Source organism: Calidris pugnax, unplaced genomic scaffold (assembly GCF_001431845.1).
Source record: "Calidris pugnax isolate Ruff unplaced genomic scaffold, ASM143184v1 scaffold111, whole genome shotgun sequence".
In the NCBI taxonomy this organism is placed as follows: Eukaryota; Metazoa; Chordata; class Aves; order Charadriiformes; family Scolopacidae; genus Calidris; species Calidris pugnax.
Window position 1 is genome coordinate 5,155,011 of NW_015090872.1, and position 26,713 is coordinate 5,181,723.

At 55.0% G+C, this 26,713-nt stretch overlaps 1 protein-coding gene across 4 annotated transcripts; it reads left to right on the forward strand.

Annotated features, from left to right (window-relative positions):
- Window positions 1-1,727: 1,727 nt before the first annotated feature.
- Window positions 1,728-26,517, forward strand: RUBCN (RUN domain and cysteine-rich domain containing, Beclin 1-interacting protein). Of its 4 annotated transcripts, XM_014945996.1 has the most exons (23): window positions 1,728-1,747; window positions 5,655-5,808; window positions 8,241-8,324; window positions 9,261-9,414; window positions 9,594-9,700; window positions 10,267-10,407; window positions 10,615-10,771; window positions 10,989-11,534; window positions 12,120-12,164; window positions 13,777-13,872; window positions 14,052-14,167; window positions 14,598-14,799; window positions 15,153-15,254; window positions 16,051-16,125; window positions 18,720-18,780; window positions 19,805-19,937; window positions 20,294-20,439; window positions 20,805-20,869; window positions 21,416-21,654; window positions 22,049-22,110; window positions 22,310-22,463; window positions 22,868-22,961; window positions 23,867-26,517. In XM_014945996.1, exons 2-23 carry the CDS (start codon window positions 5,770-5,772, stop codon window positions 24,028-24,030), a joined length of 2,982 nt encoding a protein of 993 aa, XP_014801482.1. In that variant the 5' UTR covers window positions 1,728-1,747; window positions 5,655-5,769; the 3' UTR covers window positions 24,031-26,517. The 4 variants fall into 4 exon arrangements, with proteins under 4 accessions (XP_014801482.1, XP_014801483.1, XP_014801484.1 ...); XM_014945997.1 differs by lacking the exon at window positions 12,120-12,164; XM_014945998.1 differs by lacking the exons at window positions 1,728-1,747; window positions 16,051-16,125.
- The last annotated feature ends 196 nt before the right edge of the window (window positions 26,518-26,713 follow it).

The following is a 26,713-nucleotide window of genomic DNA, read 5'->3' on the forward strand; positions in this document are numbered from 1 at the left end:
GTGGAACTTCTTATACTCAAGTTTGTGCCCATTTCCTCTTGTCCTGTCACTGGGCACCACTGAAAAAAGACCAGCCCCGTCCTCCTGACACCCTTTAAGTATTTGTAAGCATTGATCAGATCCCCCCTAAGTCTTCTCTTCTGAAGACTAAAAAGACCCGAGTCCCTCGGTCTCTCCTCATAAGAGAGATGCAGGTTGGGAAGGGCGGCAGGAATTGGCTCTGCTGCTGCTGCAGCTGCTTCTTCTTTTCCAGAATCATCCTTGAGCATTTTCTCACCTTTGCCAGCGCACGTCCCGGGCTCTGCCCTTGATGTGACTAATTGGGCTGACACGGTGCCACCTCCGGGGATGAGGAGGGACTCATCCCCTCAGGTCCCCTCAGGTGCTGGCACGTGAGGGGTCCTGCTTGTCCTCCTGGTCCCCCGGTGGAGCGCTGGGGAGGACCCTGGCCCTGCTCACCCTCCGTGTCCATTGTGCAAACGGTTCAGCATTTTAATTCCTAGGGAGGTGCCATGTCACTGTAGAAGAGTCTGGCCTGGCCATGACCAATGGTGATAGGATGGAGGTCACTGGATCCATCTTCACATGTGTCACAGGAAACGCAGAAGCAAAAGTTCTTTGGCTGAAGTCCACCCTTCTGCCGGGGAAGGAGAGGAGAGCGAGGGTCTCATGCTGGGTGTTGCTGTCCCTCCTCCTGAGGAGCAGCTCTGGAACGTGTCGGGGAGCAGGAGCTGTAAGGATGATGGCCATCAAGGCACGGTGAGGAGGCTGGTGCTCTCCTTCTGCCAGGGCTCTTGGTGCCTCGGAGCAGCAGGGGGGGTGGTCCGGAGGACACAGTGGTGCTGGGGGGAGCGGAGGGGCTGCTGGTCAACTGGGTGGGATGGCAAAGAGCTGCCACCTTCGGCTCCGGCACCAGCAGGTCCAGAGGAGAGGGTCCCTAAGGGGGACCTGTGCTCGGAGCAATGGCGGAAGGTGAGCAGCTGGTCCCAGGGAGGTGGGATGCAGTGGGGGGCTGCTCTGCTTGTCTCGGGCAGGTCCTGGGCAGATCAGAGCCCTATGGACAATATCCTGGGTCCACAAGTTGTGGCCACCTCCTTATGGGAGGCTTCACCAGGAGGAGCGGGTAAAACAGCCTGCCGTGCTGGGAGAAGGTTAAAAAACCACCTTCAATCTCCGTTTTTCCATTAATCTCCATTTTCTCCCCGCATCCCTTGCCGGCGCAGAGCAGGAGCGCTCCAGCGAGCAGCAGCTCAGGGCTGTGTTTTCCAGGGGGAGCCTTTTGTGGTTGTGCCTGGTGTTTTCATACCGGTGCAAGCTTTCGGTACCGGGCACAAGCCGCCTCGTGGTTCCGTTTCCCAGCCCCCCTGCTCGGCTCTCCCTGCAGGGATGACCCGCTGGGCTGGCAGAGCTCTTCTGGCTCCCTCCGCCTCCTCAGCCTCTCCCCAGGGCTGCAGATGAATTGCACAGAACCTGCCTTCCTTTTAATCCCTTTTCCCGGTGGTGCCGAGCCTCCCGGGGGAGCAGGCTTGGGGGGGAGCCCCAGGAAGGGGCTGCTGGTTGTCCAGGGAGAGGCAGGGACGGCGAGGTGGGAGCAGGCTGGGCACAGCGTCCATTGGGATCCGCAGGAGGAACCGACAGCCGGCGCGGGAATGTCCTTGGAGGAGATCTAGTGGATGTCCTTCCACGACCTCGGCATCCTCAGCCCGACCTCTGTCGTGTGCTGAGAAGGATCGAGAGGCTCCTCCAGGTAGAGGACAGGGTTCCAGCAGCCATTGCTACATCCCTCCTGCAGAGCAGGGGGAGACACGCAGCAGATGATGTTTGCAAGAAAGATGAGCTTCATTTTTTATTTATTTATTTATTTAAATGCTAGCTACGCGTGCAATTCTGTTTGGGAAAATAACTAAGGATTGGCTTTATTTTAAAGGAAGAACTTCACCTGAGTCAGCAGCGTGGCTCCCTGCCTCTGCCGTGAGTCACCTTTGCTGACTGGGACTACGAAAAGCTCCAGCTGGCATGGAGGGGCTGGGAGGGCCTTGGGCGAGCGGGCAGCCTTTCCCCGACGCCCTCAGCAGCGGTGGCTTTAAAGCCGTTTCTTGCTCCGAAGCCAGATAGAAGGGACATGGACCTGTTGGAACGGCTCCAGCGGAGGGCCACGTAGATGATCAGAGAGATGGAGCACCTCTCCTATGAAGGCAGGCTGAGAGAGCTGGGGTTCTTCAGCCTGGAGAAGAGAAGGCTCCGGATAGATCTTATAGTCCTTTGCAGTACCTAAAGGGGGCCTAAAGGAGAGTTGGGGAGGTACTCTTCATCAGACTGTGGAGTGATAGGACAAGGGGAATGGTTTTCAACTGAAATGGGAGATTTAGATTAGATACCAGAAAGAAATTCTTTAGTGTGAGGCTGGTGAGGCACTGGAACAGGTTGCCTAGAGAAGCTATAGATGCTCCATCCCTGGAGGTGTTCAAGACCAGGCTGGATGGGGCTTTGAGCAACCTGTTCTAGTGGGAGGTGTCCCTTCCCATGGCAGGGGGGGTTGGAACTCGATGATCTTTAAAGTCCCTTCCATCTCTAACCATTCTATGATTCTATGATTTTATCACTCCAGTGCAGAAGGTTCAGTTAGATTTTGGGGCAGTTCCTGGCAGTGGGCTGATGTTGCTGCCCTGAGGATAGAGTTTGTGCTGGTAGAGCAAGGAGACCCATTTTTAAGGGAAGGAGAGGGGTGGGCTGAGGTCTCACCCGTGCTCTACCAGCCATGGCCCCTGCAAACACCGTGAGCCCTTCTGGTTTGGGGAGCCAGGCTCTGGCAGGGCAGGAGACCAGGAGTACGTGTGGTTCTTGCAGGGAACCACAATTGTGCTGTGACCTCTCCGGGGTGTGTTGCTCACTTTGCCCTTCCTGTAAGTCGGGGTGTTTTCACGAGGCGATATGAACTGGCCTTACCCCGTGTCAGGCTTTTTTTTTTTTTTTTAGCAAGAGCAACGGGGAATTTTCTTTATTCAGGAAAAAACAAGCGGATTTCTTAGTATTGCTCCGAACACCTGATGAAACGGGGAACTTGAGGGCGACTGCGACTCTGGCTGTCTCTGTCCCTCCTGGCAGCCCAAGCCCAGGCTCTGTCCATGGGAAGGGAGCAAACACCTTGCAGCTGATTCAGGGTTAACCCCTGGGTCTGGTCAAAGCTGGAATGTGGTTAGCAGCGCTCTCTCCATTTCCCTGCCACCTGCAGACGACTCTCTGGGTCTTCATTTCTTCAGCCTGGTGTCACTCTGTGCTTTTCAGCATGCGCCATTTTCCAGCCCAGAAGCAGCTGAGTTTTGGGCATCGGTAGGGTCTTGTGCATCCAACTTGTGAGCTACGTTGGGTAAACAGGTCCCGTGGGATTCTTACTGTCTTTATCTAGATTTAATTCACATTTTGGTAGCTTCTGCATCGCCTCTGCAAAGGTGCTTTCTTTGTACCGCTTGTTCCCTGTGTGCTTCTGACTTCAAAGTTTTACCATTTTCAGCTTATTTTGTTCAAGGATTGTTTAACCTTAGTTTCCCTGTGCTAGGAGGGAGCTGTGCCTCCAGTCTGTTGGATCCTGGTTTCCTACCTCTGGGCAGATGCACAACTCCGTTAATGAGACAGTTCATTTGGAAAGGCACAGCTCTGCGTGTCCTACCCCCGCATCCTCGTGTACATCGCCTGCTTTTTATAGCGGGAAATAACAGGGGAGGGAGTTCCCCTGACTCACTGACTTGGAAGATCAACAGGGTGCCTGAGTTTTCACTTGCATTTCCTAACTTTGAGTGTTAGAAATATCTTGGGGATGAGTTGGTGAAGTTCTGAGCTCAGTGGTTGCAGATGCTCTTTGACTAGGGACCAGCGATGCTGCTCTGATCATCTGTGGTTGCCCAGAGTGGCATTGCCAGTCCTTGCTCAAATAGCATCTGTGCCCTTCAGGGCAAGGGTGGGAAAAGCCCATAAATTCAGAAGAGGTGGATCAGTTTTCTGTGTCTCCCCAAGTTGGATCTCCTTCAGGAAGCTGTCTTTGGTTTATATCTGTACTTTCTTCGGTCTCTCCTGAGATGAAGCTCTGACCATGGTTGTTAGTCTAAGTACATCATAAACATATACGTACTTCCATATGCATTGCAGCTCTGGATTAGAGCTCCTGTGCTACCAGGGTGACAGGCGTTGCTGGTGGGATGGGTTGGCTTCTCTGTGGTTTAGGCTTAGGTGGGCACTGAAAGTGGTGGTGGGTTCCCTGGGGAGACCTCACGAAGGGAGTGGATGGGGAGCTTGAAGTAGAGCCAGTATTTGATGGTTTGCTTGTTTGCTTGTTCGGTTAATCAGCTTGGCCACAGCGGACAAGTCTCAAAAAGAGAATATTGGCAAGAAAAGCTTGGTTTTAAATGCCAGGATTATGTTACTTTTTTGTGTCCTTCTCTGTGCTGCAGAAATATGCAGCCCACATTTTCATCCACAAGGGATGAAAATGAGAGCAGCTTTAAATAATGTTATTTATTTTGAATTTTTTTTTTTCTTCTTCGTTTTGCTTTGGAAATCCAATTTGGTTTTGGCTGTGGGAGGGATTAACAGCTGAAACACCTTGGCTTGTTTCTTGCCAGTTGAAAGGTTGGACTTTCATTTTAAGCTGTCACCCCGGGGTGATTTTGTTACAAACCCTGCAGAGGCATATTTTTTGGTGTGTTGCTTCTGAGAGGGTGGCTCCTGTCTGAATGTGTGTTTCTGACGGTTGCTGTTCCTCTGGCAACACTGTCAAGCAGCTTGAGCAGGGACCTCAGTCATCCACAGCTTCCTTCCCCAAAGCTGCTTTTGCATAGGCAAATGACGCTACCTCTCTGCAGGCATCACTCCTGCTTTCTGGCAGATAATGATGATTCCTTGCTGTACCCTGTGTGCAGGGTAGCCGAGGGGGGTGACATTAATGAGAAATGCTGTGCAAGCTCTAGAGCACACCTGCAGTTTGCAGTTTGATAATCTCTGTCCAGAACATGATGAACACTTAGGAGAAAGTCAACTTGAGCCTCCAAGAGCTCAGGGTTGACCAGACCCTGCACAAATGGAGGTGCAAATGAAGAGTTTCCAGCCTTGGAGTGGACCACCTCTGCATCCAGACGGTGCTGGAGTGCTCAGTGCAGGGCACATTGCTTGGGGAGCGCTGCTGTCTGTAAATGTGGGTGCAGCGCGGCCAGTGTCTGCTAGATGTGGTGGACATCATGCTGTTGCCTTCCAGCTGCTGTGCTGCAGACTGGCTGCTGCTCTGAGCAGTCTCTGGTAGAGCACGTGAGTGAAGCAAGCAAGAGGTTGGCTGGAAAGATGTCCTCCAGCTTTGTAGGCCCTTTGCTAAGCAAATGGTATATTGCAGGAACCATCAGTCTTTGTTCTGGCTGTCTCCTGAAGGGACCATGTTGGTGGTGGCTACCTGTCATCACAAGAATCATTACGATACAGCCTTTTGTCCACAAACCATGAATGGGAGACCACAGGGAGGTGTGAAGTCCTTTAACTCACCTTTGCTCGCTTCTGAGCCACTAAAGGTTTCAGCCTGATCAGAGCCTCCTTGGAGAGAGTGCAATACTGTGGTCTTGTTGTGAAGCTCCTCTTGCTGTATCCCTGATGCAACTTGCTGTGTTCCTCTGCAGGAAGGAGCATTGGAAGCTGCTAGGCAACTTGAAGACCACAGTGGAAGGTTTGGTGTCCACCAGCAACCCGAATGTCTGGTCCAAGTATGGCGGCTTGGAACGGCTTTGCAGAGACATGCACAGCATCCTCTACCACGGGCTCATCCATGACAAGGTGGGGCTCTGTCCTGCCAGAACGGCTGTCTGTCTGTCACAGCTTTGGTGCCTCTCATGAGGCGGTGGGACAGTCCTATCTGCTGTGGCTGGCTTTGGTGCTCGTAGCACGGAGTGGGTACAACACTGGTAGCAGCGTGGGAGGTGATCGAAGCAGGGACTGAGCTTCCTTGGGCAACTACTGTGGTTGTCAGAGGGACCTGGGTACGTGGCCTTTCTCCCTCATCCATCTTCAGTGGGGTTTTTTGAAGTCCCTGTGTCCCCTGCGCTGGGGCCAGCCCTTCTCTCCTTTCTTCCTGCTGCAGCCAAGTGATAAAGTTGCATTTGCAATGAGTCAGCCCCCGTATCATCTGCACTTGGACGACTCCCCGGCGAGGCTTGGCAAGAGAAACCTGGTGTCTTTACTGTTGCTGGTTAGCTGGGTCAGTAACAGGAGCTGCAGCCAAATCCGCACTCTGCGTGAATGGGATCTCTCTTTCCAGGCTCTCGTTGTGCCCTGCAGTTGCTCACCCAGCCGGTCCCCCTTTCCAAGCCTGCCTGGAAGAATTTCTCTTTCCCACTTGTGTGCAGAAGACTGAAGGTCTCCCCTTCAGCTTACAATTACCAGCGCAATTAATTTACAGTGGGAAGTTGAAGCAAGTCCAGAGGGCACGCCGGAGGGCAGGCTTCCCCTCGGCTCCTCTGCCACCCAGAGAGCGATGCAGAGGAGCCCCAGGCAGCTCGAGAGGGCCACCTGGGTCCAGGAGCAGGGGAACTGTGTCTATGCAATGCTGCACCCGAGCTAATCAGCCTCTGGGAAGAGCCAGGCTGGCAGGTTGTCCCAGCAAGGTGTTTTGCTCCCCGGAGTTAAGTTTGCAGTCAGAGCTCGTTGTCCTGCTGCTCTGTTCCCTTTAGTCCCCAGTGGCGTGGACCAGGGACCTTCTTTGGGAGATCTGCAGAGAGAGAAGCTGCCTTTCACATGTAAGGAGTGCAGTGCTCCCTTCTGATAGACACGCTATTAATAGGCTTCGGGAAGTGAGATTTAAATAATTTATACTTGGCTGTCTATTAGTAACACTTTGTGCCAGACTCGCAAAGCAGGATGATGTGTTGCCTTCCTCGACGCTTTTACTATAGGCAAAGGCAGCTCTTTTACTTGGAAATGTCTCCATTATCTAGGGACACGTGACACCAATCCAGCAATAAGAGCTGCAAAGGAAGGCCTGTAAAAATACGGCTTCCTAACAGCAATTTTTAGTGTTAGAAGCACAACACTTCCTTTTACATGTTGTTTTCTTATCAACTTTTTTTCCTACAACTGGGAATAAATAAAGAAAAAAATCCATATGTACATTTTAAGAGAACTCGGGCAAGAAGTTTTAAAACGTTTGAGTGAATTTGATTTGTCCAGAAAACCCCAATTCAATCTAGAGGACTAAAATTGCAATGTTAGTTCTCTAGTCTTGAAAAACCAAACCACCCCCCACCCCAAGAAATAAACCACAAAGCAGAACCCATTCGTCTAATGCCTCTGAAAAGAGGAAACAGGAATGGAAGAAAAAATAATCAGCTTTTTGGCCAAGAGAGATATTTTGGGGCTATGTTTACACCCGATAGGGTGGTGAGAAAAACAGCAACTCTGCTGCAGTTCCTCTTTAAGGGGAAGAAGAGCTAAGAACAAAATAGCTCATTGTCTGAATGAAGCTGGGGCAGAGAGCTGGTAGAAAGGCAGCACCAAAGTTCTTACCTGGAGTGCTCAGCCCTGCTGGTGTCCTCGGTGGTGGCTTGCATCAGAAGACAGCAGTGGTTGCTGTTTTTTCTAGGTTGTGTTTCCACGTTGTCCTTGGTGCCCCCCTCACTGAGATCTGACTCTCTGCAGTGCTGAGGCGCCAGGGCTCCCCTCCAGGTCCTGCTCCAGCAGGAAGGGGAACAGCAACGTGGAAACTTGGTCAACCTTGAACTTGGCAGACCTTCAGAGGAGCAGGGATAAATACGTAACACTGCCCAGAGTGATTGGGAGGACTCGGGCAGAGCTGAGCCCCCAGACACACTTTGCTGTAGGTGCAGCTGGCACCTGAGGTCCGTTCCCTAAGACTCTCCTGTCTCTGCGGCACGATGGACTGGGATCTGACCTGGTGGAGGAAGAGAAGCTCGAGGGATCTGTTTTCTGGTTAATTTGTGGGCTGACCACAACTGAGAGGTCACTGTGGGAGAGGCAGGAGACAAATTACCTACATGAAGCTAGTGCTTTTGACTTGGTCCCTTGATCTACAGAACCGTATTACACACCTGCATTGTTTCTCCTCTGTAGAGCAGTGCTGCTCTTCCTCTATTTTCTGCCCCATTTTGCCAAGTTTAGGGACTGTCCTCTCATGGTAGCAAGGAGCTAATGAGGGATGTTGTCATTTAACTGGGATTCGAGTGGTGGTACCTAACTGTGCCTGTCCTGGGCAGGTGTGCTGCAGACAGAAGGACTACTGGCAGTTCGTGAAGGACATTCGCCGGCTGAGCCCTGGCTCTGCTCATCACCTGGAGAAGGTGGGTTCTGGCAGGGGGGCCTTGTGTGCCCAGTGGGGAGGGGAGAGGGCAGCTGGGCTGTGAGCCTCACCGGTTGGGATAGTGGTGCCTTGGTTGTTGGCCTGCCCTGGGTAAAGCGGCTCCATGGCTTCTGGAGGCTGAAGGAGCCGTGTGTTTGTGTACAAGCCACGTCCTGGGAACTTGGCGTGGCTTGTGCTGAGACAATTGGCTGCTTATTTCTCCCAGGCCAGTCTCCAGCTCGGCTGGGCCGGCTGCAGCGGGCATCACCAAGGGAACGGGCACAAGCGGCGCTTGTGTGTGCACAGGGGTGATTCACGCCTCTCTGCAAACCTCTAAAACCCTGGGCTGTCCCATTTCTGGGTCGTGCCTTGACCATGCATTTGGTTCTCCTCTTCCTGGCTGGTGCTGACTGCTGGTACATGGGGATGCTCTCAGTCCTTGGCTGCTCCACGCCAACATCCATAGCCCCCACCAGGGGCACAGGGGCTGACCACTGGTGGTCCCTATGTCCAACCTGCTGCTGGTGGGACGTGGTGTGACTCCAGTCTAGCTTTTCAAGCTGCAGCAGCTCAGGTGTTCACCTTCCCCGGTTAATGTGTCAGCAAGAACACGACCATTGCCACTGGGGTTGGGTTGAATTTGGGAGTGTGAGGTCCTTCCAGGTCAGGGGCGAGGCACAGGGGTGGCAGAGCGTGCAGGAGAAATTCGCAGTGCTGGTGACTGTCAGAGGACTTTGATCACCAGCTGACCTTTGATGCCTTGTTCCTCCCCTGTGCTTTTGCCTCCCTGGTGGCTGGGGAGCTGCTGGGATGTGTCCTTTTTCCCGCTGATGGTGACCAGCACTGGAAAGCTGCTGTTATTGGGGTGGAAAACCACAGCTGTGTGGTGGAGCAACCCCTTTGCATGCCTTAACCTGTGCCTGGCGTCCCTTTCCAGTTCATCAGCCTGCAGGAGAGTGGCCAGCCCGACCCAGAGGGGGACCAGGCCATCGCCCAGCTGTGGCTGCAGCACAGCCTGCAGTGCCACTGCCTGTCAGCTCAGCTGAGACCGCTCCTGGGGAACCACCAGTACATCCGGAAATTCTACGCAGGTAAGGAGAAGCGGGCCTTTTCCCTTCTTATTAGGAAAATACGTAGCTAGTGGTGTTTCCAAGTGATTGAGGGGAGTGAGAGGGGACGGCAAAAAAAGGTGGTTTGCCTGTGAGCAGTCGGCACTGTCAAACCATGTGGGTGAGAGGGACCCCCCTGAGCAGCCGTTTTCTCTCCCCAGACACTGCCTTCCTGCTCAGTGATGCCCATGTCACGGCCATGCTGCAGTGCCTGGAGGCTGTCGAGCAGAACAACCCCAGGCTTCTGGCTCAGATCGACACCTCCATGGTGAGTTGAGGTCCCAGCTTTTCCATCTGGCTCTCTCCTTAGGCGCTGGCTGGCTGTGGCTACTCAGATGAGGTCTCATTCAGGGCACACAGAGCCCTTGGACAAGGGGCTGGACTTGGAAGTAGCAAAAGGAGCTCCAAGAGGGGAGGAGAGTGGTGAACTCTGTGACTCTGTGAGCCTGGTGGGGGTCAGGGTCTGGGAGATGGCTGTGGGGAGCCTGGAGTGGGGCACCTCGCTTCTGACTGGCATCAAGGATTTGAGTATGAGGACCTGAGGACCGGTTCCTTGTAAGAGGCACCTCTAAAGCCCTCTCCAGTGATCCCAGGCTTCAGGGCCAGCAAGCAGAGCTGGCTGGTTGTGAGAGACACCCACTCTCAGAGGGGATGAGCAGCTTCCCAGGACACTTGGGTGCCCACTGCTGCTGGTGACGCCACTGACCCCCAGTGCAGTCCCGTGCCAGCTGCCTCCTCTCCAGAGGAGGGAACAGCGGCTGCTTTCTTTGCGCAGAGCTCCCCAGAGGAAGGCAATTAATGAGGCTTTGTTAAATGGGGGCTGTGTTCTTTCAGCTGGCCGGCACGTCACTGCCATCCCTGTGCGCATCAGGTCCTTCTGCTGGGATAAGAGACATGTGTGACCTCAACGCTGAAGGACAGGAGAGCCATCTGCCTGGGGCGCTGGGCTGCCTGGATCGTTACACTGAGAGCCTGGTAATGTCCCGACAGGAGCCTGCCATGTAGCTGCCAACAAAAGGCCCCTTCCCTGTGGAATTTTTCCCTCCCCATCCTCCTGCTCCCTCCTGCCGCATCCTTTGCTGGCTGGTGACCAGGCACTGGCAGGTCGATTCCTTTCTGTTGCTGCTCCTTTGATGTGTAGCCCCATAAATGCTGATTTATAACTGTGCCACCTCTCTGCAGCTTACCAGGAAGAATGACGGACCACCCCTGGTGACCAAGAGTCAGAGCCTGACTGCCCTCCCCGCGTCCCCGTACGTCCCCGCTGCAGGATGCACACAGCAGCGCTGCTTTGGGTCCTTCTCCAGCCTCCACCATCCAACCTCCTCTGGCCTCTCAGGTAACAAGGGTGGGCTGGGAAGCCCAGGATAGACCCAAAAAAGACTGCCTTTTTTTCTGGTCTTGCTGGGTGGGTGTGAGAAGATCCCTGCCCGTGCTGGGAAGGTGATCCCTGGCTTTTGCCCGTGGTGGGTGGGCATGCCAGTGTGAAGCCACAAGCAATAAGAGTGGTCTGCTTGTGCCAGGGTGTGTGACATCCTGCTCCTATCTCTCTCCAGACAGGAGACCAGCGAGCTCCTCCATCAGCTCCAGCTCTAGTCAGCCCCAGGAGCCCTGTCCATCCACTCGGTCCTCCTCCTTCAGCGACAGCAGGTCCCCTCTGGAGCAGCCTGGTTCTGCCACCTGCTCCCACGTCCCCTCATCCAAAGACCCCTTCTCTCCGGCCAACGAGATGAGCTCCAGCACCACCAGTCAGAGCGAGGATACTTGGACGGGGAGTCAGGATGATCCGCAGAGCGATGCTAATGATGGGCCTGAGTACCTGGCCATTGGGAACTTGGGGCGCCGGGGCCGGGCGTGCAGCAGCGCCAGCACCAACAGCACCAAGAGCAGCAGCTCCAAACTCTTCTCCTCCAGCAGCTCCCAGAAGCTGGACTCGGTCTCGTCCATAGGGGAGCAGGGGGCGAGTGGAGGTGGAAGCAGGGGCCTGAGCCTGTTGCGCCGGTCCAGCTTCTCAGAGGGACAGTCAGCTCCTCAGGGCATCCTCAAGAAGAGCCACGTGCGCTCGCACTCTGACACCAACGTGGCTTCGGGCAAGTTGCATGGTAATGGCATGAATTTTCTGTGATGGCTTTGGGGTGTGGGAGTCCCTGGTACCTGGAGGCTGATGCTGGCCACCCCTTTGACTCCATGGATCGGGTTAATGAGGGGAACAGTGGGCGAGTGGTTGGGAAGTTTGGGTTTTGCCTTTAGCTTTCCTGCTCCACACTGGAGTGATGGGCTGACATCTTGCTTCCCAGAATACCCCAGTCCGGTCTGTTACTGGTATTGGCAGCTTTTTCCAAAAACTTAGAAAATGGCAGTGATGCTGTGGCTTTAGCCACCCTGCTTCCCCACTGACCTTGCCTGGCTGGGACGTAGGACTATGGCAGGGCACTGGGCTAGGGTTTGGGGTCATCCTACTGATAGGATGTCATCCTACTGGTAACCTGCTGGGTCCTCCTGTGCTCTTCAGCGGATGAGTGCATGGGGTCGGGGGGAGCGGGATGTGAGGGGACAACCAGTTTGTGGGAGTCTGTCCCACTGGTGCTGCCTTCATGGGAGAAGGTGGAGATCCTCGCTGAGTAGTAACCAGTCTGTCTTTGTTTTCTCTCCCTTAACGCTGCTCTCTTCCTCCTCTGTCTGGCCAGGAGGCCTCAGGGATATCACCATTATAATAGAAGATCCAGTGGCAGGTTTGGGAGCCAGCATAACAGCCCTTCATTAGTGATCATTGCATCAAGTTCAGGATTTCCATCAACCCATTAGTGTCCATTTAGAAAACCAAAAAAATTATTTCTTCCCTGTGTCCCAGCTGGTGCTTTGAAGCGTGGTCAGGTTTATGCATGCAACCTGATTGAAGATCCCAGCTTGGTTTTTGGGAGCAGTGGACCAGACACAGAAGGGTGCTCAGCTCCCCTGCATGGCATTAGGGAGCGCTGGCCACCAAAGTCCCCGAGCTGTGTCCCCTGCCCTGGCCTTCCCTCCACCCCACTGCCTCAGGAATCAGGGGAGGTTTCATCTCTAACCTAGCCAATAGGGCCTGGCAGCTAAGCAGGTGTGGGCTTGAACATCTTATTTCTCCTTTCATTTAGTGGTCCTGTGGCACCGGGAGGTTTGATGTTGGCTGAGTTCAGCTGTGCTTGCACCCACAGCCAGGACTCTTGGGTGCTCTTCTGAGCTCAGGGCAGGTTTCCTCCGAGGAGAGGTGCTGGAGTGCTGCCATCTCTTTGCCCCAAGTGCAGAAGGAATCGGCACTCGGGTGATCATGAGGTGGTTTCCATGGTGGTTTTCACCAGGGTTGAGGTGGCTGTGGGAGACCTGCCGGGCTGTAGTGACTGTCCATGAAAGCTGTCCACCCCAATGGGTCTTCTTTGTCACCCACCCTGTGGGGTGGATTGGTCCTAAGCCCCATACTGGTGGCTGCTGCTTCATGGGCATGCTTCAGGGAGGTGCTGTGGTTGGTGGGCTTGGGAGCCTCCAGCCACGTCAGGGCACAAAGCTGGGAGCAAAGAGGAGTAGGAGGTGGAAAGGATGGATGTTGGCTGTTGCCTGTTCAGTGTCCACACCTGTAAGCTCTGGAAAGGGTGTTTTCAGTCTCCTTCAGCTGCTCCATCTGGGCGCTCCCCAGGGCCGTGACTCTCCATGGAGCACCAGCCGTTGCTGGTCTCCGGTCAGGCCAGCTCCTGGCAGCCCACGCTGGTTCAGCCCGGCAGGGAGTTGCACTGCTCTGTGTGCATGGGGCAGAGCCTTGCCCACAGCCCATGTAGGTCACCTTGAGCACTGCAGGGTTGTGTGCAGGGAAGCCTGGCTTCTAGTGGAGCAAGAGCATGCCCTTCAGATGCCTCCTCCCGCTGTTGTCCAGGCTGCTTTGCAGGGCTGGGAGCCTCACAGGTCCCTTGGCTGCTTAGGTTTTTCCTTGTCTCCTGCCTCTGCCCTGGGGATAACTCTTCCCTCGGAGATGCTCCAGCAGGAAGAAGGGGCTGGCAGAGGCGCTTGCTGGAGTGTGTTGTGTCCCCCAGCTCTGCTAGGAGATAAAGAGAGGAAGGCTCAGGACTCGACTGCTCCATGGCTCTCATGAGCTTCTCTCCTTCTTTCCCCTTCTCCTCTCCTGCCTGAAATGTTTTTCTAGTTTTTTCCCCTCCCAGGCTTACCCTCAGCCATGGCATGGAGGAGGAAGATGTCCCTCCTTGCTTCTCATCCATTTGTGCCTGCCTGTGTGATGCTGAGCCCCTTTCATTTCACCCTGTGCAGTGGCTGGGTGCCTCCAGGATACTGATGTGTGCCTGGTGTCATCTTCCCTTCCAGAGTCCCATGGTGATTCAGGTGGAGGGAGAGGGCCCATCTCTGCTTCCACCCAGAGCAGTGAGCTGAGCACACCCAGCTCCCTCTACATGGAGTATGGTGAGTACAGCCAGCCTCAGAGGAACCCTTGCTCCTGGTCAACCTCCTCCATTGGCTGCAGTGGCCTCAGCTTCTGGCACTTGCCTGTAGGATGCTGGTTGGGCACTGGCAGGGCTCATTAGCATGGGGACAGCAGCAGGTCCGTCCATCCCTCATAGGTTTTTCTCTTGCTTTTCTAGACTCTGGACAGTACCTGAGTTCGGGGGAAGGGATGTTCAGAAGACCCTCGGAAGGGCAGTCCCTCATCAGCTACCTGTCTGAGCAGGACTTTGGCAGCTGTGCAGACCTGGAGAAGGTGAGGGAGGCAGCAGCCGTCTTTGTGTGTTGGACAAAGTATCTTACTGCAGGTTCAGTGATGCTTCCCTCTGTGGGGAGATATCCCATAGCTGTGCACGGAACTTCAAGGTTGAGTTCCTCAGTGGCATCTGGCAGGCAGCATCTGCCCATCCAGCATGTACACAGCAGCTTTGCAACATGTTAGGACTCCTCAGGGACATGTGCCGATTCCTCAGAGCGGATGTGTTCATAGGATGCCCCTTGTACTTTGTGAATATCCTGGTGCCCAAGAAAGTTTTGGTTTATAGGTCCTCATAGAAGAGTCAGGTTTTGTAGGGTCGACAGGGTCTTTCTACCACCCTTCATGAGTGGTCAGCTCTTTACTGTCACAGGTGAGGAATAAGATTTTACCAAGTCTTCCATGAATGCTTTTCCTCTTTGCCTTGCAGGAGAATGCCCACTTCAGCATCTCTGAGTCCCTGATCGCTGCCATTGAGCTGATGAAATGCAACATGATGAGCCGGCAGCTGGAGGAGGAGGAGGAAGACAGTGACAAGGAGATCCAGGAGCTTAAACAAAAGATTCGTATCCGGCGCCAGCAGATCCGCACCAGGCACCTGATCCCTACCTGCCAGGAGATGGGCTCAGACAGTGGGTGATGTGTTTTGGGCTCATCAGCTGGTGGGATGTGGGGTTTTTGTTTGTTGCCTCTCTTTATGGCATCCTGCCTTTCTGCCTGTTCATGGGAAACAATTGTATTGCTACCAAGGTGCTGCAGAGATTCGTGAAGCTCTGCTGCTGTTGAAGACCATAATGGGACTGATTCTATACATTGATAACACTTGTGTGCTGCTGGCACTGAGTTATGGAACGTAATTTCATTGTGAACCCACAGTGTTTTCCATCCCTCCCCACCCTGGCCATACCGATCAGCTTCTCCCTTAGCTGTCAGTGACCCTTCAGAGCACTTCCACTGATGGCTGGCTGTGTTGCATTTCTCCCAGGTCTCGTGGCGACGGACAGCGGGTCCCAGTTCAGCTCCCATGGCTCCATGCGGCTCTCCGACTCTGGCTCCGCAGAGGATGTTGAAGAGTACGAAATCCGAGGTAGGAGGGAATGGCTGCCTTAGCTTCTTGTGTAGAGACAGAGTTCATCTTGATGTGGTTGTGTTGAGGTCAGTCCCGCTGAAGAAGAGCATGTCCCTCTGGCCTTCAGGATGGCTTTTCCCAAACAGATGGCTGCATTCTGAGCACAGGCAGGTCAATTGTTTTCCCTCCTTTGGTGGCATGACTTCAAAGTCCTCTGTAACCCTCTAGCATTCAGTGCCTCTGGCTGGTAGGTGGTTTCCATGTCAATGCCTGGTCCACACAGCGGCTGTCACAGCTAGAGAGAGGTGGGAGAACTGCTATCCTGCTCTCCTCCTCCCCAGGCAGAAGGAGCCATAGCTCTGGTCACTTATCTGTTGGGTGGCAGTGGTGGGTGCTGGTCACATCCTGACCTGTAATAGCTGTGGTCCCTGCTCCTGCCAGCTTGGGTGGCTGAGCTTATCACCCACAGGAGACCTGTCTAGGTCCCTGGGTGTCCCTTTCCTTTAGAGCCTTGTTGGTCCTCTGAGGTGGATGACTTAATTCTCAGCAGTACCTCCAGCTCACTGACGCTAAAAAAAAGGTGGAGCAGTCCATTCTGCAGCTATAAACTTCTCATCTCTTGACTTTTGACAGCAAAGTCTTCCTTTCAGTCCCCAAGGGCTAGATTTTGGGCTCAGTTTTGAGGCCCGCAGAGGGGCGTGTGAATTCAGTTCTGGGCTTCTCTCGTGCGAGTGCTGCTCTTGTATTATGCCCTTTCTCTTTGGCCTGGCCAAAGCACTGAAGTCAACTGTTTTGTCATCACCGTGTCATACAGATGGTAACGATGGATCTAACCTGATTCAAATGTCCAAGAACGGCCTCTCAGTGTCAATGGCTTCCTTGTTCTCAGGTAGTACCCCGCAGTGCTCCCCTGCGGCATGCGTGCCTGTGTGTGCAAGGTGTGTGTGCGTGTGTGTGTGCACGTGCACACTTCTCAGAAACCCGCCTGATTTGGGAACTGTGAACAGTATCATCCAGACGTCAGCAAGAAAAGCCGTGGCAGGATGATATGGCAGGAGGGAGCAGAGAGGAGGCAGAGGAGCTCCATCCTCCAAGCGGGTTTTGGATATCCGTGCAGTATTTTGGATAAACCAAATGTGCCTGCTGTGGTGAAGACCTGTTTTGCCTGGGACAGGGCTCAGTGGGGCAGTGGCACAGCTCCACAGCTCTGTAACTGCTGGAGGCTGAGCCTGGGCTGGATGAGAGCAGAGTCCTCTGCAGTGTGGGACCAGGTCTCCATCCCAGGTGCCTTGGGGAGCATTACCCCACTTGACTCTGCAGAGCTGGCATGCCATAGCTCTACAGCTCTGATCTGAACCATGGCCAACCCTTCCCGTCCTGCCCAGACTTGACTGGGAGAAGAATCCTTCCACAAAGAAGCCTGGAGGGAAAAGTAGTGAGAGCAGACAGGGCACAGGCGGTTTGTTCACAGTGGGGGCCCTGGGCACCAGGATCATCGTGGGCAGCCAGGTCTTGCTTAATGTTTTTATGGTTTATGGTACTATTAGATAATCCTTCCGGTCTGCTGGCCGCATTTAAATAACCTTCATGTGCTCCCTGTTTGCTTTAGCAAGGGAACAGCCTACAGGGGCTGCTGCTGATCTCTCCTGTCAGATGTTCAGCGTGCCAGCACGTTGCTCCTGCTGGAGATACTGGTGCTCAGAGCTTCCCTGTCAGCCCAGCTGTGTCCTGTGCTTACAGGGATTTAATCCAGGGGGGCTCATGGTGGCCTGAAGCTGGCATGCAGGGGCTAGGGTGATGTCCTTAGGCTTGGGAGCTGCTCACGAGCTCCCTGGGGACTGTCCCACCTGGTGAAAGCATTGTCAGCAGAGGCGTTTTGGGCAGCTGACTGGAGGCTTTTGGGGAGTGTCTGCAGTTAAGGTTGGGAAGCGAGCGGTGGCCAGATCCCAGTCCTAGCCCCCAAAAGGAGCCTAGGGTCAGATTTGGCTCCCTCTGCCATCCCTGAGATGATGCCAGTGCCCGAGTATGTCGTCTCTGCCTCCCTGTAACGCTGTGCTGTGTGTCCCCCGCTATTTGCTCATGTTCATCGTAGTCTAGGACCATGTGGTACCTTCTTGCGCAGAGCTGAAGGCACCAGAGCATGGCAGGTATGTCTGGCCAGAGCCCCACGTGGTTGAGAGGCTGTATTTGCCTGAATTCCCTGTTTTTTGCTGCTAAAAGTCTGTTCGTGTGATGTAGATATGTGGATTCCTGAGCCTTAGGATGCTTTCCTCTGCCTGTTTCTAGCAATGGATGTCACACCAGGAGGGTCAAGCATCTATGCTGAACTCCACTGGTGTGAGCCTGTGAATTTATGGGCAGGGCTGGGAGTTGCTCCCCTTGTTGCCAGGGCAGCCCCACTCTTCCTGAGGGACCCAGTGGCTCGGGGAGGGGGACACCCTTTGCTCAGCCAGGCTGCAATTCACCGGTCTCAGTGTGCAGTTGGTGCCTGGCCAGGATCAGCTGGGCTCTTTGAGGGTCCATGTAGCCGACCTGCTTGGGGTGGAGGAGCAGGGACCCCGAGCTGTGTCCCACCACCAGGTCGGGGGAGCTGCAAGCCTGTGTTGGGGGATAGTGTGGTCGCTGCAGACCCCGTTCCTAGAGCTCCCCAGAGGTACAGAAAAGGAGACCTGCAGGGCTGAAGGTTGTGGCGTTGGCCTCTTCTTTCTTGACTTTAAATACTTTCCCCTCGTGTGCCTGCCTTCCTGTTTCTGGGAGTCTGTAACGAAGCAGGGGTTTTGCCTGCTTCTGACCATCTTGTACTGCTGGAGGAGCCTCCTGTCTTGGGGTCCTTCCACCCTTCAGAAGAATTCCCTGTTAGGGTTTAGCAGAGAAACCTGTTGGAGTGAAGCACAGAGATGACTGATGAAGGTACCACTGGGTACTGCCTGGTACCCAAAGCTGGCACCAAGGTGGATGCTGACGTGTCCCTGGAGTGCTGGGCTTAGGCTGCCAGCCCCGGCTGTGCCGTCGCTGACAAGCTGTGGCATGGCCACCACTTGATCTTGGAGGTTGCAGCCGAGTAGAGAGGAGGGCTCTGCATCCCATTGCTAATCCCCTGCGGCATCAACACCGTGTGTAGAGAGCTACTAAACCTTCTTGCTAACCTTGCTGTCCTGCCCTCCTAGCTCCTGTGTGCGTACTGTTTCAGGCCATGTCACTACTAGGACTTGGTGTGTGACCTGTACCAGCAGCCACTTGTCTCACCCAAACCCCAGGTTCACTGTTCTCACAGCATCCCACCGTGTCCTTCCGTTGTAACTTCCAACAGGCAACTGATTAGACTGCACCTCTCCCTGCTGCTCTGTGCTACTGGTAGAGGTTGATGCTGTAGTTCATGTGCTTTTGAACAGCTTGATGAGTTTTACAGTGAAGCTTTGGTTTGAAATGAGTGTATTCCCCTGCCCTGCTCCATCTGCTCCACCTTGTCTGTTTGTGATTCAGATGCGGACATCAAGAGGAACCCAGACTCCAGCAGGAAGTCCTTCCTCTCCTCAGAGTCCATGTACGTCTTCAACTTTGTGGCGAGACATCTTGGTACCACGTTCCCCTTCCTGCCCAACTCTGCTCGTCCACATGCATCAGCTGCTGTTTTGCATGAGAGTGGACATCCCTCCCTCCTTCCGTTCCTCCCTCCATCCCTTTACTTAGCAGTGAGGCACTGGTAACTAGTCTGAAATTTGGGAAGCAGCACCTGGGATGATCGAGTTGTTCACATCAGGTAGATGTGGACTGGTGTCAGGAGAGATGCCCGTATCTCCTAGTAGGTAAGAGGCTGGGGAGAGGACCTGGCATGACCTGAAGCATCTGGAGTGGCTACTGGCTTGCTGCTGGCTCTCAGCCTCCCCTGCCTCCCCCCTCTCAGCTGGGGTGGCCTGTTAGACTATATGATGCTGCCACCTTCTCCCCAGCCCTTGCTGCTGTGCTGTGGCCCAGATGTGGAACAGCTGGCACTCAGCGATGCACAGACTCTCTCTGCAGTGCAGCAGCAGTTGAGACATGAAATGCTCAGTCCTTTCCTGGTAACTGCCCTGGGCTGGAGAGGTGGGGGCTGTGGGGAGGTGAATCACAGCCTGTTTTAAGCGCAGCTCTAAAAGCAAAATGCTCTAAAAGCAAAACCCCTTTGGGATGTGGGGACCCCTCTGCTCTTTGGGTGGGATAAAAAGCCATGTCTGTGCTTGGCAGCTTCTTGGGTAGGTTCGTACTGGGAGGGCGATTACTTCTGGCTCGTACAGACACTGGCTCTCACTTTGCAGCTTCCCCTGCAAACAGGCAGAGGTTTCCTTCGGTAAGATATGCTTTTCTTGCCTTTCTAAACAGTTGTTGTTGTGCCATTAGCCAGTTTTGCTTGGGGCCAGCTGCAAAGACAGAAATCAGTCATGTATCTCAATTATAAGCCTGATAGCAGTGTGGAAATAAGGTACCAGAGTTGAAGGGAGCATCTTCGGCTTGAGCTGGGACTGGCACCAGGGGTTGTGAAGAGGTCACAGCCGTGCGACCCGATACTAACTGTTCCCTTTGCTGTCTAGATCCCACTCCTTCCTCAATTCCAACTCGGCGGAGGCTGTGGCCATGGGCTTGCTGAAGCAGTTTGAGGGCATGCAGCTCCCAGCTGCCTCTGAATTGGAGTGGCTGGTCCCTGAGCATGACGCCCCGCAGAAGGTAGGGGTGTGAGTGTCCCGTCACCGACTGCATTTGGTCACTCTTCCCTGAACCCCTGGCTTCAGCCCACTACCCAGGGGATTTGCTCATCCCCGTGATCCCTTTGTGGAGCTGGAGGACAGGTTTTTTCTGGGAGATGGGTGCAGCCAAGGGGGGCTCTGCCACTGGACCTTCCTACAGCAGAGTGCCCGGATCCCTGGGAACATCCCTTCTCCAGCCCCTGTTCAGCTGGAGCAGCAGCTTGGTGCCTGGCAGTTTTCCAGAGTGCTGCAATTGCAGGTTTCTGGAAAGCCAGCCAGGCACATTGCCTTTGTGGTACCAGGTTGGGATCTGACCCTCTTGCCTGCCTCTCCCAGCTCCTGCCCATCCCTGACTCTCTGCCCATCTCTCCCGACGATGGAGAACATGCCGACATCTACAAGCTGAGGATTCGGGTGCGCGGAAACCTGGAGTGGGCCCCACCACGACCACAGATCATCTTCAATATTCACCCAGCTCCAACGTAAGGACCTGTGCGACCGGGGTGCTCTCTGGGGACCTGCCCTTCCCAACCCTTTGCCATCAACGCCAAAGTTGATAAACCTCTCCTTCCCTCTTGGCTGTGGGGCTTCCCTGTTGTGAGCCTGGTAAATCCACAGTGGTCACCACCAGCAGCTGGTGCAGTGAGATGGAGCCGGTGTTTGCAGTCGGTGCCTTTGGTGTGCACCAGGGCACAACAGGGCTTGGTTGTCCCCTTGGCATTGTTGCTGACACTTAAGTGGCACAGCATATGTCCATCTGTGCCATCCAGCCCTGTGCCAGTGCCCGTCCTCTGGTGTCAGGTGCCATCAGGGCTGGACTCAACATGAGTCATCTGTCTCTGGGCAGGAGGAAGGTGGCCGTGGCCAAGCAGAATTACCGGTGTGCAGGCTGTGGCAACCGATGTGATCCTGGTGAGTGCTGGAACCCTGACCCGTAGCTAGAGAGTGGGGAACAACCTGTGAACAAGTGGGAAGATGCAGGGTGGGTGGTGGCAGAGCTCAGCACAAGGCCCCTGGGGAAATGGCACACTGCCTTTGCCAGCTCTACCTGCACGTTGGTGTGCACCATCCAGAAGGTCACGGAGCTGATGGAGGTAAAGAGCAGCCAGCCTGTCCTTTGGAGCGCATTTCAGGTGTTGACTCTTCTAAGGCAAAGTCACCTGTTGCAGTCCTAAAGCTCCCAGCAGGTTCTGCTGTGGGTACAGCTGCAAAGCTCTTTGACCAGCTGTCTTCCCTGAATGTGTAGGTAGATGTGGCTGCACAAGACCAGACTGTGGCCCCACAGGCTTTTGCCGTCAGCCAGGGTGCTTGCAGTGTTGAGCGCTCTGGGTTTGGAGGAGGTACTGGCAAGGCAGACTGCCGTACTTGTTGGAAATGCTGAGCAGTGTTGGGAGTCCAGTACGTGGTCAGGCACAGCCCGTGCCTTGGCTGACCTCCCTCCTGCCTTGGTGTGGCCAGATTACATCAAGCGGCTGCGGTACTGCGAGTACCTGGGGAAGTATTTCTGCCAGTGCTGCCACGAGAACACCCAGATGGTCATCCCCAGCCGCATCCTGCGCAAGTGGGACTTCAGCAAATACTACGTGAGCAACTTCTCCAAAGACCTGCTGAGCAAGATCTGGAGTGACCCGCTCTTCAATGTGCAGGATATCAATCCTGCCCTGTACCGGAAAGTGAAGTCTCTCAACCAAGTGTGGGTAAGACCCTTTCCACCCCTTCCTGAGTGGGGCTTGGGTCCCGATTGTAAACCATATTCCAGGAAAGTTGGGGAGAAGCAGATATTTCAGTTTTTGAGGCTTAAAATCCCAGCACTGCAGGGTTTCCATTCACGTCTTGCTCCTTGTACAGTAACGTAGGAATTTCAAAAGGAATTTCTGCCTGGCGCCCAGCTGGGCTTCAGTTTATCTCCTGGAGCACGTGATGATGGTTGTGCTCTCTTTGCCCTGTGTGCTGTAAATGCTTGGGTAGCAGGGGAGCAGCAGCTGAGGAGCAGCAGTCGTTTCACCAGCGCAGGAAACGGGGCAGATCATGCTTGGCCAAGGACCATGCTCTACTTACTTACTGATTCTCGTGTCCCCCCTTCCTCTCCAGCTGCTGCGAATCCAGCTTTTCCACATGAAGAACATGTTTAAGACGTGCCGGCTAGCTAAAGAGTGAGTTCTGGGCTGTGGGATGAAGCTGTTTTGCTGTCCTGGGTCTGTCCCGTGGCAGTCTGCTCCGGGGATCTGTGCAGCCTGTGCAATGAGCAACAGGGGGAGAGGGGAGTGGAAGGGGAGAGAAAGCATAAGGGGTGGAGAGAGGGGGCTTGGTGGAGTTGCTTTGCTCTGAGCTCTGGTTTCTCTGTCCTTGCAGCCTCCTAGACTCCTTTGATGCGGTGCCTGGCCACTTGACAGAGGATTTGCACCTCTACTCACTGAGTGACCTCAGTGCCACGAAGAAAGGGGACCTGGTGCCTCGCCTGACGGAGCTCCTGAAGGCAGGCAGCCTGCACGTTGAGAAATGCGTGGTAAGGCCTCCTCACCTCCCTCTTGCGGGAGGGACCTCGGGACACCCTCGGGACCGTTCCTGGGAGCACACTTTTCTGCTAAGATAACCAATGGACAGGCCTTTGACGTGGAGGGCAGTCACTAAATTAACTCATTCAATGCTGACTGCTCCTGCCTGCTCCACAGAGCTCCTACCCAGCACATATGGGATGTTATATGGGATGTTTCTTACCCCATTTTGGCTCTCCCCACTCCTGACCTATGTTGATTCTGCCTTGCTGTGCTCCATGCTGGGGAAGGACTGTCCCACATGGTTAGAACAGGGCACTGTGTCCTGCTGTCCTTCTCTGCTCTGCCTCCTGCCCTGCTTGCCAGGGAGATGAGGAGCATTTAGCTGCTTTATCCTCACATTTTCTTCTTCCAGCTGTGCCAAGCCAAAGGCTTCATCTGCGAGTTCTGCCAGAATGAGGACGACATCATCTTCCCCTTTGAGCTCAACAAGTGCAAGACATGTGAAGGTGAGATGCTGGGGAGGAACCGGGAGGGGACAAACCCTGGGGCCGCCAAGGTCTGCCCTCAGTTTGAGTGGCCTTTGTGTTAGCCAGAGGTACAGAGCCAGAGCCAGCCAGACCAGATTGCCTCTGTGCGTGGCCTGTGTCTCTGCACTGTGGTATTCCAGCAGCAGATCAGCATTATAACGGTGTTTGGTCAGAGTTGCTGGCACAGTGGAGCATGTAGATCCCTTCTTGTCCACCCTGTGTGCTGCCTGCCCCGGTGGCAGCGGGCAGTTGGGTTGTGACTGCAGCAAGTGGGTGTCTGGAAGCCCTGGCTTCCCTTCTGCTGTGGTTGCAGAACAAGCTGCAGCCTGCACACAGTTCCCCTGCCCCTCCTTGGATGACTGAAGCTGACCTTGTAAAGCAGAGAGAGCTTGAAGGCTTCGTCTCTGTGACCTTCTTGCCTGCCAGAAATTCCTGGGCCTCTTCGGCAGTCATCCTCGATAACGCTCAGTACTAATGGGCAAGGAGAGTTTGTTCCTGCAGCTTGGGACCAACCTCTGAACTGGCTTGAAATGGCTCCTGACAACATGGAAGCCTTGCTTTGGCAGGTGCAGTGCCAGAGGAAACTTGGGGCAAAGTCACTGTTTCCTTGGAGAATCAGGAAGGTTTGGGGTGGGACCTTGCGCGGAGCGGGAAACCTTCTGCCTGTGCTCCCAAAGGCTTTGCAAGCTGGTGCAGGGACCCTGCAGTGTGACTTCTTGCTGCTTCCAGAATGGTGCTGGGCCCCCACTTCTGGTGCTTTTTCTGCCCCAGCTTTGGTTTGAAATGTCCTCCTGGGCAAACCTGGAGCGTCCCTTCCCAGGGTACGCAGTGTCAGGCAGCCTGTGTCAGCCTGGGCCAGCTCTCAGCCCTTCTCTCCCCCACAGATTGCAAAGCCTGCTACCACAAATCCTGCTTCAAATCCACCCACTGTCCCCGCTGCCAGCGGCTTCAAGCCCGGAGAGAGCTGCTGGCCAAGCAGAGCATGGAGTCCTACGTCTCAGACTACGAAGACGAGCTGGAGCAGCCAGAGGCGGTGGCAGCCACATGAGCACGTTGTGCGGAGGAGCAGATCGTGGGATTATTTATGCGCGTGGCCTTCGTCACCAGAGACTGAGCCAGGCGGACTGGAGATGAGGAGGACCATCAGGTGGCCTGGAGTACTGTCTCGAAGAGATCTGTTTTCCCCTATGCAGCAGTGCTGGGGAGGGGGCATCTTCCGTCGTGTGGGTCTGCTGCAGGTGCTGCTCACGTTCCCCGATGCCTTTGCTTGGGGAAAGGCGGCTGCTCCTGCCTGTCCTGCAGGCACAACAGGGGCCTTTTCCAAGCGGTCACTCATGCTGGACCAGGCAGGGCTGAGCTGCCTCTCCCCATGCCCTCCTCCCCTGCAGAGTCCTCCGGAGGGTTGGCATTTTCTGCTCGTCGGCTGGATACTGGGAAGCTCTGGCCATGTCTGCTCCTCGGAGGAGGGAAATCACTCTGAGCCCTCCGTTCCCATATCCTGCTGCTGGAGGTTGTGTGCGTGGAGGGAGAGGGTGGGGGTTTGGGGTTGGTTGTACATTTAACAGCTCATTTTCTCAAATCTGGCTTGGGACACTGCCGGAGAGCAGTTGCTCTCACTCCGGGATCAGAGCAGAGGAGGTGGCAGGTGGTGAAAATGGCAGTTTTCTGCCTCTCCTCTGGGTGCTGTCTGTGCTGAGCTGCTTTCCCTGCCCTCCACCCCTGGCTGGGCTCCCCTGGAGCAGCCGCACAAGGGGACCGGCGCTGCTGGGCTTTCGGCGGAGGCAGATCCCCACGGTTGGAGGATGCAGTAAGCAAGGCTTCCAACCCTGCTTCCTCCTCATGCTGCTCTTCTGTCCTCCCTGGGGGACGTGTTCTCCTCCAAGGGTGACATGGGACCTCATTCTGGTGGCACCAGGACCTGCCTTGCGTGCAGCTGCCTTCTGCCCGAGACCTGTCGGGATGCAGGCGAAGGCTCAGCCCCTCCGGCTGCATCCCCCAAAACTGTGTCTCGGTTTGTTGTTTTAAGTTGGGTTTTTGTTTTTTTTAATCTGCTGGATTTGGTTTTATTTTTTTTTAATGTGGTTGTTTGTATTTTTAACTGTGTTTCCCCCCTGTCCAAGGAGGTGCTGCTTGAAATGCCTCTTCAGGGCACATGCGATCTGCCTGGGACTCACCAGTATAAAACCTCCAGGGCTGTCCTGCTCCTGGTTCCTCACCCCTGGATGGGGCTGGCGTTTGCCACGTGTCCCTGCTCCCAGCAGATCTCCTGCTCCCCTTGGGATGGGGTTCCCTGAGCCAGGCAAAGCCTCGAGTCCTTCCGGCTGCGATGCAGTGGGGTGGGCAGGCAGCCTGCTTGCACTGGGGGGGTGCCTGGGGGAGAGGGGTTTGGAACTGGGGTGCTGCAAAGGGTCAGTCCCTTGGCGATGCAGAGCTGCCTGCCACGACCGATGGCTCCGTGGGGTAGGACCTGGGGGTACAAGGTGAGCTCTGTGCTCTGGGGCTAAGCGGTTGGTCGAGGAGGTGCCTCTGCATCGCAGGGGGATGCTCTAGCCCATGGCACAGGTGAGCATCCATCACCACCTGTCATGGGTGGGATGTGGGGGTGTTTGGAAGGACGGTGTGGCCTGTGTATGTGCGAGAAGGGTGTTGAGGGACCGGGGAGTGATGCACTGGCAGAAGGCATCTAGGGGCAATGGCTCTTGCAGCTCATGCCCTGGCTTGAGGCTGGGATGTGACCCCTCGTGGGCTGTCCCTGGGTGGCAGGGTTGAGGGGCAGGAGAGGTGGCCACGGGGCTTGTTTGGGGAGGGTGGCCGCAGCCTCACTGCTGAGGGCCTGGCTGCTGCATGGCAGCATCTCTCCCCTGCCCTGCAGCGTCCTGGCAAAGTCAGGTCTAGCCCTGGAAAGGGGGTTCAGCTCCCCACTTGGTCCCCCATGGTTTTTGCCTCCTCCTGTCTTGCTTCTGCTTGTTTACTCCAGGGGAGCAGCTGCCCTCCTGCTCGCTCTCAGCCTCTGCAAACCCTGGGGCTGCCAGGTACTGGTCCACCTTGGTCTTGCCCCCATGTAAGAACCAGACAGAAGACTGGAACTGGGACCTAACACCCCAAGTCAAGCCCTCTTGCTGCTGCCGGGAGCTGGCACCCCAGTCCCCTGAGCAGCACACCTCCATCCACCCTGTTTCGTTTGAAGCACTTTAATGTCATGGGACTGCAGCTGAGGGGCTGCCCCCCTCCCTTTCTAGAAGCACTGAGCACCTGTAGAGAAGAGGGAAGGGATTTGGGGGTTATTTGTGGTTTCCACCCTCCGCCATGGACTTTGGAAGCAGCAGGACTTGCAAACCTGGTGGAGGTCTCCAGAGCAGGGTTGTGCCCAGCACTGATGCTGCTGCCCAGCACTGACTGCCACGAGTAACACTGGAACTGGCCATTTGTAAGGGAAAGCGAGGGGCTGCCCTGGGTGTCAGCTGGAGCCCTCTCCATGGGACTGTTGCACACTGTAGCAATGAAAATGCCGTCCCTAATAAACTAAGTTAATGAAGAGCCTGGTTATGCTGTGGCATCATTTCAGGTGGGGTAACAGTGTGTACCCCCAATGCCTTGAGGTTGGTGCTGCAGTGGCCGTTGGCCCCTGGGGCAGGGAGGGAGCAGGATGGCAGGAGGGACAACATGTGCAAGCAGTGATGCATTGCCAGATGTCACTGGGAGGGGGATGTTGTCACCAGCCCATGACTAAT